The 13,469-nt window shown below is 46.2% G+C and overlaps 1 protein-coding gene across 4 annotated transcripts in view; it reads right to left on the reverse strand.

Moving 5' to 3' along the window:
- MTCL1 (microtubule crosslinking factor 1) overlaps positions 1-13,469 on the reverse strand; it is a 128,944-nt gene that overhangs the window by 8,799 nt on the left and 106,676 nt on the right. For all 4 annotated transcript variants that reach the window (XM_042961516.1, XM_042961515.1, XM_042961513.1 and 1 more), the window contains 3 exons: positions 11,312-11,566; positions 5,731-6,027; positions 4,220-4,251 (listed from right to left, as the gene is read on the reverse strand). In XM_042961516.1, coding sequence (XP_042817450.1) covers positions 4,220-4,251; positions 5,731-6,027; positions 11,312-11,566 — 584 coding nt within the window. The remainder of the gene's footprint in view (positions 1-4,219; positions 4,252-5,730; positions 6,028-11,311; positions 11,567-13,469) is intronic.

Consider the following 13,469-nt stretch of genomic DNA (forward strand, 5'->3'; position numbering starts at 1 on the left):
ACTATGGGAACAAGTGGGAGGCTGGGCTCCGGGGAAGTCAGAGCTAAGCTCCAAAGCCACTTTGGAATGGTTTCATTTTGGCCTGTGGATGCTCCACAGGAAGAGGGAAACCTGGCTGATGAGTGCCTTCAATTCCTAACCTACCAGGAGTTTCCAGAATTCTAGGCATTGTGGCAGGTGCTCGTGGTAGGACAGGAACACAGCCCCATCCTGATCCCACACCAGCTAATGGCATATGGGCAGGGGGTGGACACCACAACATCAGAGCTATAATCCCAAGTCCCGCTCACCCACCAGCCTCATCCTCTACTGGATGTGCTTCTTGGGAAGCACGGGGGACCCTGCAACAACACGGAGGTTAGGGGATCCGGCCCTCACGCAGTCAACATCCCACATATAACTTTGGACTTTCCCAAAACCTAAGTACTGATAGCCTACTGTCGAACGGAAGCCTTCTCGATAAACAGTCGATTAACGCATATTTTGTGTATGTATTAAAGGCTGTATTCTTATAATAAAGGAAACTAGAGAAGAGAAGATGGTATTAAGAAAACCATGAGGGGGCGCCTGGGTGGTTCAGTCGGTTAAGCGTCTGACTTCAGCTCAGGTCACGATCTCGCCATCTGTGAGTTCGAGCCCGCATCGGGCTCTGTGCTGGCAGCTCCGAGCCTGGAGCTTCAGATTTTGTGTTTCCCTCTCTCTGACCCACCCCAGCTCACGCCTCTGTCTCTCTCTCTCTCTCTTTCTCTCAAAAGTAAATAAACTTTAAAAAAAAGAGAAAAGAAAACCATGTGGAAGAGAAAATACATTTACAGTAGTATACTGTCTTTACTGGAAAAAATCCACAACTAAGTGGAGCCGTGTAGTTCCATCCGTGTTGTTCAAGGCTCAACTGTACCAAGCATAATCTGCAGAGGCCAAACGGAAGATGTGGAAGGAAGCAGGGAAGTGGAAGGTGGGACAGATGTGCACATAATTTGCAAATACCGCTTCAAACAGAAATTCCATCTGGTCCTGTCCAAATCCACCAACAGGGTTCAGTTGTCCCTTCCCTGTCTGCTCCCTCCGTTAGGGCCAAGCCTACTTTTTGTTCTTGCTCCCTCCCGTATTCCTGAACAAGAGGAAGACTCCCTCGGACACACAGACACACGCCAGGAGGGTAAAGACAGGTGAATTAAAGGAACAGCCAGTTTGGGATAAGTGCGGCCTGATCGATGTGGATTTGGATGTAGATGCCTCAATATATCAGTGCTTTCGTTCTGTATATTTCTATTTGGTATGAATTTACCGACCGCCACCTGTATGCCCGGGCAGGCCCTGTATGAGGTGCTGGGGATTCCAAAATGCTAAGACAGGAGGTTGCTAGAGTGCTCAGGCAGCTTGTCAACCTCCTACCCCCACCCCCCAGGGCAAAGAAGTGGTGGCCAGGAAGGAGGCTTGGGACTCGCTGTGCCTGCCAGCTCAGGCCTGGACCCCCTGGTCGGAAATCCCTCCTGATGGGGTAGAGGGGAGGGAAGAAGTGTGCAGACTCACTGCCTCTGCAGCTAGACCACTTTCTCATGGGACATACTCATATCTGCACACCACGAACAGAAGTTTAAATCCCTAGGGTTCTAGACCAGCACAGGTGCTGCCCAACGGGTCCCAGGTGGAGAGTACGTGGGCCACCCCACTGCAAAATCCATGCATGATGGTGAGGCCAGAGTTGGGGTCTATGTACCACAAGGACTGGCCCACAGAACATGTAAAGCTCTGGGTGGCTTTGCCCTCACCCTGGGGTCACATGCTCTTGGGGTCGCCACCCTGGGGTAAAAGAGCAGGCTACAAATGATAGCACTAGGTCTTCTACCTTGTTATTTCTCACTAGACACAAAAGTGGGTGGTATTTTTTGTGTGTGTGAGAAATCATCTATGAACTCTCCCATGGCCCTGTGAATAACAGAAAGCTGGCTATAACTAGCATTGAAACTAAAAAGAAACAAGAGGGGATGGGTTGATTTATCACTAGGGGTATTAAGCTTTCCGGTAAGTGTGACTTCCCTCTTCTTGCCTCCGGCCAAGTCAAGGAGCTGCTGAATAATGAGCTTTAGAACGCTTCTCACTGCCGGCCGGAAGTACTCTATAGGCACTGAAACCCCAATCCTTTCTGCGTTTCTCGGACATGGCTTGTCTAGCCCCCAGTTTCTGCCCATAAGGGAACTACTCTCAGAGTTAAGTCAGTGGCACTTGTGTGGGGACTTTGTGCCTCAAGGGTTTGGATGGATATCGTGGAACAGAGGTGATGTGGCTGGAGAAAGGGGCCGCACCAGCCTTAGCAGAGGGCAAGGTGAAGCAGATATAAAGCCAGAACACATCTGGAATACACGCCAGTGTGTGAAGGCACACAGAACAAAGTATGGAGGAAGACACGAAACTGCTAGAAGCAAGAGGGAAAAGGGGAGGACGGGGAGGACACATGGACTTTCTTACCTCGGACATATTGATGTGTAAGTTTTAATAATATTTCTGGTGCTGTGCTATTTAAGTTTTAATTTTAAGGTTAACTTTTTCAAGTATGCATGACTTTTGAAATTAACAACAGCAATTGAGATAAAAAGTAAGAGGGGAGCCTGGCTGGCTCAGTAGGAAGAGCATGCGACTCTTGATCTCGGGGTCACGAGTTCAAGCCCCATGTTGGGTGTAGAGATGACTAAAAAAAAAATAAACTTTTAGGGGCACCTACGTGGCTCAGTCGGTTAAGCATCCGACTTCAGCTCAGGTCATGATCTCACGGTCTGTGCGTTCAAGCCCTGTGTTGGGCTCTGTGCTGACAGCTCGGAGCCTGGAGCCTGCTTGGGATTCCATGTCTCCTTGTCTCTCTGCACCCCGTCCCTACCTCCCACCCCATGCTCTCTCCCTCTCTGAAAAATGAATAAACCTTAAAAAATTTTTTAAAAAAACACTTAAAAAATAAGATAAAATCTAAGAGCTCCTGGGCAGGGAGGAGCTCTGGGAAGGTAGCTGAACTTTGTTGACTCTTAAGTCTGTGCCAGGCATTGCTTTCCGTGTAGTAACACATTTAAGCTGTAAAGAAATTGAAACACCTCCTGTTTACAGATGAGGAAACTGAGGCACAAGGCAGTTGCCTAACGCACCCCAAGGCACAGAGCCAGTGAGAGGCAGGAGTGCATGTGAAACCAGGCTCTCACTCTCGAATGCGGCCCTGGACTGTCCGAGAACGACCGGACGAGACAGAGCCTGAAGGACAGAAAGGCACCTCCGTGGTCTTGGATGGTTTGGGATGAACTGATACAGGGCAAAATGTGAAGGAGGCAATAATTCATGGACTCGAAGTTTACAGGAAAACCAGGGATGAGGATATCTGGAAACTGCGAACTGCCCTGGGGAGAAGTTTCCTGTGGTGGAAATAGCATGTATTCATCTATAAAGAAAAAGCGCGTGTGTGGGGCTGGGGGTGGGGGCTGTGTACGGGAAATCTTTGTACTTTCCGCACAGTTGTGTATTTTTAATGTTTAAAAATAAACAAATTTTGCTTGGATGTGTTGTTTCAGATACATCCTACCACCTGTATGACCTAAAATATATCATAACTAACGTCACCAACATCACTTACTTTGTATTTACTTCAAAGTTCACTGTTGGGAAATATCTTTTTTCTTTTTTCTTTTTTTAAGTAGGCTCCACCCCCAGCAAAGAGCCCAATAATGAGGGGCCTGAACTCATGACCCTGAGATCAAGACCTGAGCTGAGATCAAGTGTCGGACGCTTAACCAACTGAGCCACCCAGGCGCCCCAACGGCCAGGAAGTATCTTAATAAATCCTCCTGGGAGAGCTTTAAATGCACGGTATATAAAATGTCTCACAGCACATCAAGAGGGAGGCTTTCCAGACTAAATGACAAGAGAGGGGTTTCTGTGGACTTTTCCAAACCCACTGAACACAACATTCCTTTCTATACACAACACACACCTGTAACCGTTCTCACCATGACACTAATGCCCACACAAGTACAGCATGTCACTGGCTTTTCCGTGGTGAATGATAGAAAAGAACCATATTGATGAAATCAATAATAATAAAGCCACTAGTTATTCAGAAGTCTTACTTTAAGTCATTTTGAAGACCGTGTTATCACGACTGCAGTGACAAGAGAGAGTTTTAAGACCAAGAGGTTTTCATTCCAGTAGCCTAACTACTGTTTTCATCAAGCTTACTTACCTTTGAAGATTTCCCTTGTGATTTTCTTCTTCCTATAAAGAAGAAATAAGATCGTCTGAATCAGTTAATACTGGCTGCCTAGGCACCTTCGATGTGCTAAATTTCGGTCAGGAGAGCTACTGCCCCCCAGCCCTTCGAGGTACGACAATAAAACCAGAACCCACAGGGTGATGAGGGATTGGAGCTCCTGCAGTCCAGGGAGGAGCCCGCGTGTGTGAGAAAAACTGGCTTTAAACTTCACCGTGAAGGAAGTGGCTCTTCTGCGCTTCCTCAAAGGACTTCTAACTACGTAAATTTCAAAGCTGGCTTTTGTAATGACCTGAATACATCTGAATGTGTGTGTGTGTGTGTGTGTGTGTGTGTGAGAGAGAGAGAGAGAGAGAGAGAGAGAGAGAGAGAGAACGGAGGAGGTGGGCGAAGGGAAGATCGGGCCCCAAGAGAGGAAGTTAGGAGACTGATGTCCCTTGGGCTAAGCCTCACTGTAGAAGTTGATGCAACCTCCTTAGGCGTGAGCACTTTCTTGATTGTGAGCGTGGCCATTCGGAATGAGAGGTGAACTTACAACGACTCCCACTTTGTACCCATCAATGTGGGGCCACGGTCACTCTGGAGCTAGGACAGGGCAGGCTCCCGACCCTGGTCTGCTTTCTCTCTGCTGTGCGGCTGCACTGTGGGGGTTGCTGATAGATCAAACAGGGTGGCATATTGGTGATGTCATGCCACCTGGCTACATACCGCTGAGAAGGTACTTGACCTCACAGACACCTGACTCAAGTGTAACTGACCCACATTTCAACACTACTTGACGAGAACTCTTTGAAGTCTGTTAAGTGTTTGGGACAGGTTCAATGACAGGTACAGCAACTCTTAAACTGACCCACGTGTACTAATTCCTAAAATCAAACCCGGTTTTAAAACCTAGGTTTTGAAAAGGGGTAACCAGAAAAACCTGATGCTGCACCGGGGAAATTTCAGCCCAGTGCTTACCTCATAGATTTGCTGATCTAATTGACGCATGGCTTTTAAGTGTTGGATTTTTCTTCCCCTTTGCACAGAGCAAGAATTTATAGTTTGTCATTGTTTAGTGACACTCACTAGTTCCCAACGCGAGTGCTTTCTTTAGAACAGATTTTACTGCTACCAGCAAGTTTAGAATCAGAAGGCTGCTATGATTTAAAGAGAGGCTGAAGACCTATAGTTCCCAGATTGAACTGTCTCCTCCTGTGTTTCACTGGAGTTGCTCACATGGGAGACCGTTCATTCACAGAGGACACAGTCCTGCACATTCAAACCCGAGACGCGGTGGCAGAGTGCACCTGAACACAGCACATGCTAGGAGCCTGGGGTCAGGATCACCAAGCCAAGCTCTTGGTATTGTGAACGTTTCCTGTGTACTCAACCCAGAGGCTGCGATGTGCAAAGCCCTGGAGCCTGCAGACCCCACGGCCAGGTTTCCTGACAACCCCCCGGGGGCCTGCAGCAGTTAACCGGACCCCAAATCCCAAGCCGACCTGGGGGAGGCAGTTCCTGAACTCCCGCTGGGGCCCGCGGGCCGGAGGCTCCTCTGGCTCGTCATCCAGGGACAAGGCATCCAAGTAGAGATTTTCCCGTGCTGAACACCTGTCCGATTCCTTCAGCTTGGACAGCGGCCGGTCTTCAAATGGGGTAGAGTCTGTGTCTGCGCAGGGCCACATCCCCAAGGGGCGGGGCATACGGGGGCTTCCCGGGTGGGCAAAGGGGCGGATGTTGCCATCTTTTGGATCACAGAGGAAGCTGCCACTTCTCCGGGGGCTGTTTTCTTTCTGCAACTTGAGCGTTTTAAAAATGAAAGCAGTTAGCCTCACCTTTCCCTCTGTTGCTCTCCCTAAGACCATTGCTTCTCCCCAGTTTGGAATTACATTTGGGACCACTGGAAAGACTATGAGAAGTATATGTTCTTAAAGGTCTGACCTTAATTCCAAAAGTAACACGACATTACAGATGCTTTTATTTAAAAAAAAAATCACAATTTTATCCGGACTGGAAAATCTGCATTAACTATACACACAAGCCAACTCCTTCTGACGAGAATATATATATTCCTATGTGTAACTTGGAGTACTGGATATAACTTGGCGAACTGCTCACAGGAAATTATATATTTATTTAAAAAATTGAACACTGTTAAGTGACATATTTAGAACTCCCTTTATACCTTCAGAACTTAAGGCACACTCAATGGAAAACCATCAGTGGCAGCAAATTTCTGAGGGTGAATTTGATTTTCCTAACCAGCAGGTTTCCTAATTATAATACTGTCATTTAGGTCCCCTATGTAACCTAAGTGATCGAACTGGGTTGTAACCACTGGGTGTCAAAAGTAACTTCCACTTTGCTTGAGAGGGTTAAAGCTTAGCTATAAAGTCGATTAAAGATTGGATCTGACTGAAAACAAGAAAAATATGCCACATACTTTAGAGCCATCCTTTTTTTTTTTTTTTTTTTTGCCTGACTTGAGAAACTCGGGAACCCCTGGAGTTAGGGAGGTCTGAGTTGGAGCCATTGTCCTGTGCCTTGCTGGTTTCCTCAGCTCAGTGTCGTCATCTGTAAAATGGGGACAGCACGGCTTCCTGCTGTGGAGGGGCCACAAGAAAGGCGAGCCCACCAGGGGCCAGGCCCATTGGGCAACTCAATGCTTGTCAGCAAGATGACCACCACTGACCTCGCTCGGGCCTGGGTGCACTGATACACGTCTTGCCTATTTACGGCATTAGAACTAACAACCTGGAGCCATTTAGGAAGGGAGTCAATGTGAACTCACAGTGACAGGCAGAGAAATGGTGTGCAGAAATGGTGCTCACTCCCTGGAGAAGCCCTAATGGACGGCTCCGCCCTGGACCCTCTGGAGCTTTCCTCACCGCCTTCCTTCCAAAACAGGTAGAGAAAGCGTAACTGAGGCCTGAGGATATTTCCACCTACGTGTCTCCACCGGGGTCTTTACTGGGTGACCTGCTCACACGCTCTTACCACGTTGGCTGCTGTTCTGAACAAGAAAACTATCTGAAGGGCGAAAGTGACATTTGGATTTTCCAAAGAAGGAAGATTTCCAGTCCTTAAGTAGGGTGCCAAGAAGTTCCAAAACTCCCTTGGAAGCATTAATTTTTTTTTTTTTTTTAACAGCCCATTTCACCAGCTACACCTCTGGGTCCTCACTGAAGCCTTCATCCATGAGCAGGAGGTATGTGTGGCTTCTGCATCGTCAGGAACAAAGTCAACGTTTGAGAATGGGGACAAGGGGACTCTTCCTCATTTTTAGTAATTTCTGAGGCGGTGGATTATCTTCAGTTTCTGAGAAAGATGGAGATGCAAGTAGCCAGAGCTTAAATGTTAAGAGTCTGACGCCGGGTCACAGCTGAATTAGCGAACAAGCCAATCGCTCTGGGTTTCAGCTACGCCCCTGTGCTCTCAACCCCAAGACACAATTCTTCTCAGTTCTCTTAAAGATGCTAACGTTTTCTTTAAAAACAAAAAACAAAAACAAAAAAACCCCAAAACCCAAAAACAAAAAAAACCCCAAAACCAAAAAACAAACAAACAAACAAACAAACAAACAAAACAACAAAAAACGAAAGCTTTTTTTTTTATTCATCTAACGCATGTCAGCGCAATTGAGTTTCAACACGTGATCATCCCTAAGCTATTCTGGGTGAGAATTAAAACACAAGAATCACATTCGAAGCTGTAAATGTGCTCCGCGGGTGTGTGTGAAGGGGAGGAAAGAATGACTAAGGAGGAGAGCTCTGAACCAGCACATTCTAACTCAGCAAAGTGGGAATTCAAAAATAAACCCAGGCGGCCAGAAGCAATGTATACTAAAGCTGGGAAGTGTTAGGTTTCCTAAAAATGAACTGGAATGGGTTTAGCTGGAGGTATCTGCTGTAAGATGCCTCTGGGGTGTTGTAATAGAATAATGGGTCCTTAAAAGGATCGGGTTTCCTAGGAGAGTCATTTCAAACGAGCCATCAGCACCTACTGTACTTAGAATCCTGCAGCAGGACAACTTTTAGTGCAAATAGAAAACGGAAAAGCTTTGCATTTCAAGTAATACAGGAAACAATAAACCTTCAAAGGTGTCACCTTACCCAAACGGTCAAAGGAAAAAAAAGGTCACTTTGTGAGCAGGTTTTAAAAGAATGGCCTTTCAGGGTGTAGAAGCGGCTGATTTAAGGAAGTTACTGGAAGGAGAACGGAACGACACAGGGTCCTTCTTTTAGGTCTTTAGTACAGCGGCGGGTCCTATATCATCTGCGTGTTAACTGGGAACTTAATTCTAAGGAGAAATGTAGTGTGACTCCATAAAAGTTAACTATCACCCAGTCAAATCTGGACCGGGACAAGAGACGTTGATAAGATAGATGATATGTGTTATATGACCTTAACCACATTCCCACAGTCATCCATCATATAAAATGCCTCATGTGGCACAGAAATTATGTCGGAATTTAACGACACCGGACGAGTATGAAGCATGTGTTCTGAAAGTGGAAAATGGATTTAGTGTCACTTCCTTCACCAACTGTGTTAGGGTGATCACAGTCAAGGTTACGTGGCTCACCAAGTAGTCAAATGTCAAGAGCATACGTTATGAAGAATGTTCACTTCTATTTCTTGTTTATCTATGGAATGCGGGGCTAAAAATTCAATGAATGATAAACAAAGCTTCCACACATACACACACTTCAGTCACTTTCCTCTTTTACGGAGAACGCCTATAACTGCTTTATCTAATTTTCAGGATTGGGTACCAAGGTTTATAAAATTGTCTTTTAAAATGCTGACTATTTGTGGGAAAAGGCCAGATTTATTTTTGAAAGCCACAACCGCATATCTGAAGCATCATTCACTGGCAACAAATCCTCTTCTAAAAACAGCAGTGAGATCATTGTACAAAGCCGGTGGGAGCCACCACACAGATTTCAGGAACAGATGACTGCCTGGAACCCATGTGTCTTGAATCCATTACGTTCAGAGACGTTAACCTTGAGGACTGAAGTTCTGAGGCTGTCGGCTTGGTAGGACTGCTGCGGTCCCGACATGGAATACGGACATGAGTCGGAAACGGGGTTCAGCAAGCACATGCCCGCTTTTATCTTTCAAAATACAGTTTCTTAACATGGGGCACCTGCACTTCTCTGGTCACGAACTCTTCAAAAGCTCAATATCATCAGATGTCTTACTATATTTTCCCTCACTAGGAATTCTTCCTTCCCCCAAGTAAAACCCTAACAGCTTGTTTAAATGATAGCCAGGGTGTGACTTCTAAAAAGCAGCAATGCAAAGACCAAGGAGCCCATAGCTCACAGCCAAAGGGGACCCCAGAGGGGCCATGGCAGGGATCCTGACGGCCTTACTGTGGTACAGGTGGGACACAGTGAGTGCTCCTGGAGGGAAGGCCAAGAGGGAACCTCTCCGGTAACAAGGTGCCTGGAGTTACGGAGATCCTGGTTAGCTGAAGCTGGATGTGATAAATCAATGACCGTTTTGCAAGAATACATGCTATTTTTGCTCTTGCCACTTCTACCTAACAGCTGATCCATTCAGCAGAGCACAGGCGCACAGGGGATTTAATGCAGAAGATTCTTCTCAAACGATGCATTTCTAGGCCAAACAGGAAGTGGTCACCTTTCCTTTGACAGAATTTGGGGAATTTTGAAAGGAGCCACATCAGATATCAGTATGGTGGCTCGGTTGTGTGAGTAATCAGATCTGGGAGGAACTGTTGCTCCTTTTTATCTGCACTGTGCTTTCTTCTCAACGCTTTTTAAAAATTTTTTTAAAAATATTTTTATTTATTTTTGAGATAGAGAGAGACAGAGTGCAAGTGGGGGAGGGACAGAGAGAGAGGGAGACAAAGAATCCGTAGCAGGCTCCAGGCCCTGAGCTATCAGCACAGAGCCCGACTCGGGGGCTGAACCCACAAACCATGAGATAATGACCTGAGCCGAAGTCAGGTGCTCAACCGACTGAGCCACCAAGGTGCCCCTCTTCTCAACGCTTTCTGAGCCAAGGGCTCCTGGCTTTTTTTTTTTCTTTTTTTAGCTCGTTCACCTTCTCTCTCTCCCAGACAGTATACAGAAACTAACCCTGGCCATTGCACCTGCATAACACAGGTACCACATCTTGGAATGATAGGGCACAGTTTTCAAAAGGCTCCCACATAAATGCCAGCAGTATGGGTATTTGTAATAGAGTAATGTTATTTTTCCTGAACTTGGTTTCCTATTGATTAATACGTTTCCTTGAGGCTTCATAAATTTATAAGTGTGCCTGGCTGGAATAAATAAACAAATACACATACGCTATGTAAAACTCCATCCAGGGAAGAATTCCAAGCCTTCATCAGTTTAATGAGAAAATTTAATTTGTGCATCACTCAGGCATGACCCCAACTATGCAAACCGTCCTAAGTCTGACGCAATGTAGACTTATTTTCTATTATCTGGAAGGTAGAAAAACAACTCCCCATCCCCCGCTGAATTCATCTGGGTGTTGGAATCATTTGTTTAGCTGAAGGCAATGAACTACCAGCTCCCTCTCCGACTACGGTCCTACCTAATCACAGCTCAGCAAGATCCACAGCAGGTGCAAACAGCCTGATTTCCAACTTGATTCAGCAATTTCTTTCCTAATGGACAGCAATTCCATTCAAGTTGGAGCAGTGACTGTGACCACATCTTTAGTGGCCAACTTCAAAGGTAGTTTGCATCTTGCAGGAATCACCTAATAAGACCTGAAATAACCTCATCTTTCAAGTTCAGTCTTTAACTTCTTTTAAAATGCCCCCCCCCCCAAGCCCTGACCACAGACCTCCCACACGTATACACACAAGGAAGTTACCTACAAGCTTTGCGATGAGATCTGTGTACTAGCAGGGCCCGGTCTGGATCTCCCACACTAGAAATTCTGCTATTTTTTCCTCTTCCTTTGGAAGCCCGTGGAACATCCTGATGTAGTAAGGACCTCGCAGTAGGCTCATCTATTTTTTCCCCTAAGTGCTCCGATTTCCAGGTCAGTTTAGTTGTCTGTACCCTCTTCCCTGTTCGTGCTCCTTACCTGTTCTATTCTCCACAAGAGCTCCTTCTTCTGCCGCTCCCACTCCTGCCGGTCTCGGTCTAGACGGTCGAGAAGCTCCACCTTCTCCCGGTTCCAGTTCTTCTCGCTGTGATGGATCTGCCAGCGCAGGTCCATAACCAGGCCGTGACTGTCGGCGAGGAGCTTCTGGTGCGTCTCCCTCTCCTTCTTGAAGGCCCCTTTGCTGTCGGCGGGAGAGCCTGGTTCTCCCAAGTTCTTCTCCGTCTTCTCTTCCAGCTGGGAAGGAGAAAAGACTTAGACCTTAATCCCTGGCCAGTCTTGTATTAACAGGTGAAGAACATCTCAGCACGTTTGCATATTGTCCCTGGAGACATGTTTCAGCCCAGATCTGACCAGTCTCATGGAAAAAACAATTTTCAGTTTTAAAGTCCTAGTTAGGAGCATTGGACAGAGTCACACGGAATGTAAAGCAGTGAGTCCGCTTAGCTTCCTCTCATCTGCTTCTCAGCTCCACTTCCTGACTCGGTTACCACCCTATCTTGTCTTCCTTCTGCAGAGTTCCTGGAGGGCAGGTACGTGTCCCTAAGTCCTCGGCCCCTGTATGGACACTGGTGATGGAGTAGCAGTGGGACCTACCAGTTCACAATAAATATCCGTTAAACAGCCATGAGATTAAATACCAAAAACAAACAGTCAAAGAAACTTCCATCTAGGGGCGCCTGGGTGGCTCAGTCGGTTGAGCATCCGGCTTCAGCTCGGGTCACAATCTCACCGTTCGTGAGTTTGAGCCCTGCGTCGGGCTCTGTGCTGACAGCTCGGAGCCTGGAGCCTGTTTCGGATTCTGTGTCTCCCTCCCTCTCTGCCCCTCCCCCTGCTCGCACTATCTCACTCCCTCAAACTAAATGAACATTAAAAAAAAAACAACAAAAAAACAAAAAAAACAAACTTCCATCTAGACATATCATATTCAGACTGCTCAACACCAAACAGGAAACCTTGGAGGCAGACAGAAAAACATACCACACCCAGAGGTACACAGACACGAATGACAGCTGACCTCTCCTCTGAAACTATTTGAGTCAGAGGATGATGGAACAACATCTTTAAAGGACTGAAGGGGGAAAGGGTCAACCTCGACAGACTTCAATGCTCAGCAACAATATCTTTCAAAACTAAGGCAAAGATGCTTTTTAAACAAATTAAAATAAAAAAAAATCATTGCCAGCAGACCTGTATTTCAAGAAATGATGGAGGAAGTTTTCAGGCAGAAGGATTACGATACTAAGAGACACTCTTACTTATACACACAAAAAATGAAGAACACTGGAAATGACAGAAGTACAAATAAAAACTCACATTTCCCCTATTTAAAAACATTTTTTAAATGTTTATTTTTGAGAGAGAGAGAGACAGAGAGAGAGAGAGAGAGAGCACGAGTGGAGGAGGGGCAGAAAGAGAGGGAGACAGAATCTGAAGCAGGCTCCATGCTGTCAGTGCAAAGCCCACGAACCGTGAGATCATGACCCGAGCCGAAGTCGGATGCTCAACCGACTGAGCCACCCAGGTGCTCCCAAACTCATGTTCCCCTTTTTAAAAATTTATTTATTTATTTATTTATTTATTTATTTATTTATCTATCTATCTATCTATCTATCTATTTATTTATTTTTGAGAGACAGAGAGAGAGAGAGACAGAGCACAAGTGGGGTAGGGGCAGAGAGAGGATGAGACACAGAATTCCAAGCAGGCTCCAGGCTCCGAGCTGTCAGCACAGAGCCCAACGCGGGGCTCGAACTCACAAACTGTGAGATCATGACCTGAGCTGAAGTCGGACGCTTAACCGACTGAGCCACCCAGGCGCCCCTTAATTGCTTTAAAGTATTACTGAGTGCCTAAAGCAAAAACAGTTGCAACGTGATGTGTGTTTACAGAAAGTGTAGAAGTAAACTGGGGCAACAACAGCAGAGGACAGGAGGAAGGAACTGGAAGTTTACTGTTGCTGCAGAATATGATACATTTTAGCAAAAGATTAGTGAATGTTTTCCCCATTCCAGTTCGGCAGACCCCCGGATTTTATGGATGGAACCATGTTACTCTATTCAATTCTACTGGGTTTCTAATCCATCCTCCTCCTTGAAGTCGGGACAATCTTTGGCAAAGGTAAATCCAAAATGCTTTA

The sequence above is a fragment of the Panthera tigris genome, chromosome D3 (assembly GCF_018350195.1).
Source record: "Panthera tigris isolate Pti1 chromosome D3, P.tigris_Pti1_mat1.1, whole genome shotgun sequence".
Classification (NCBI taxonomy): domain Eukaryota; kingdom Metazoa; phylum Chordata; class Mammalia; order Carnivora; family Felidae; genus Panthera; species Panthera tigris.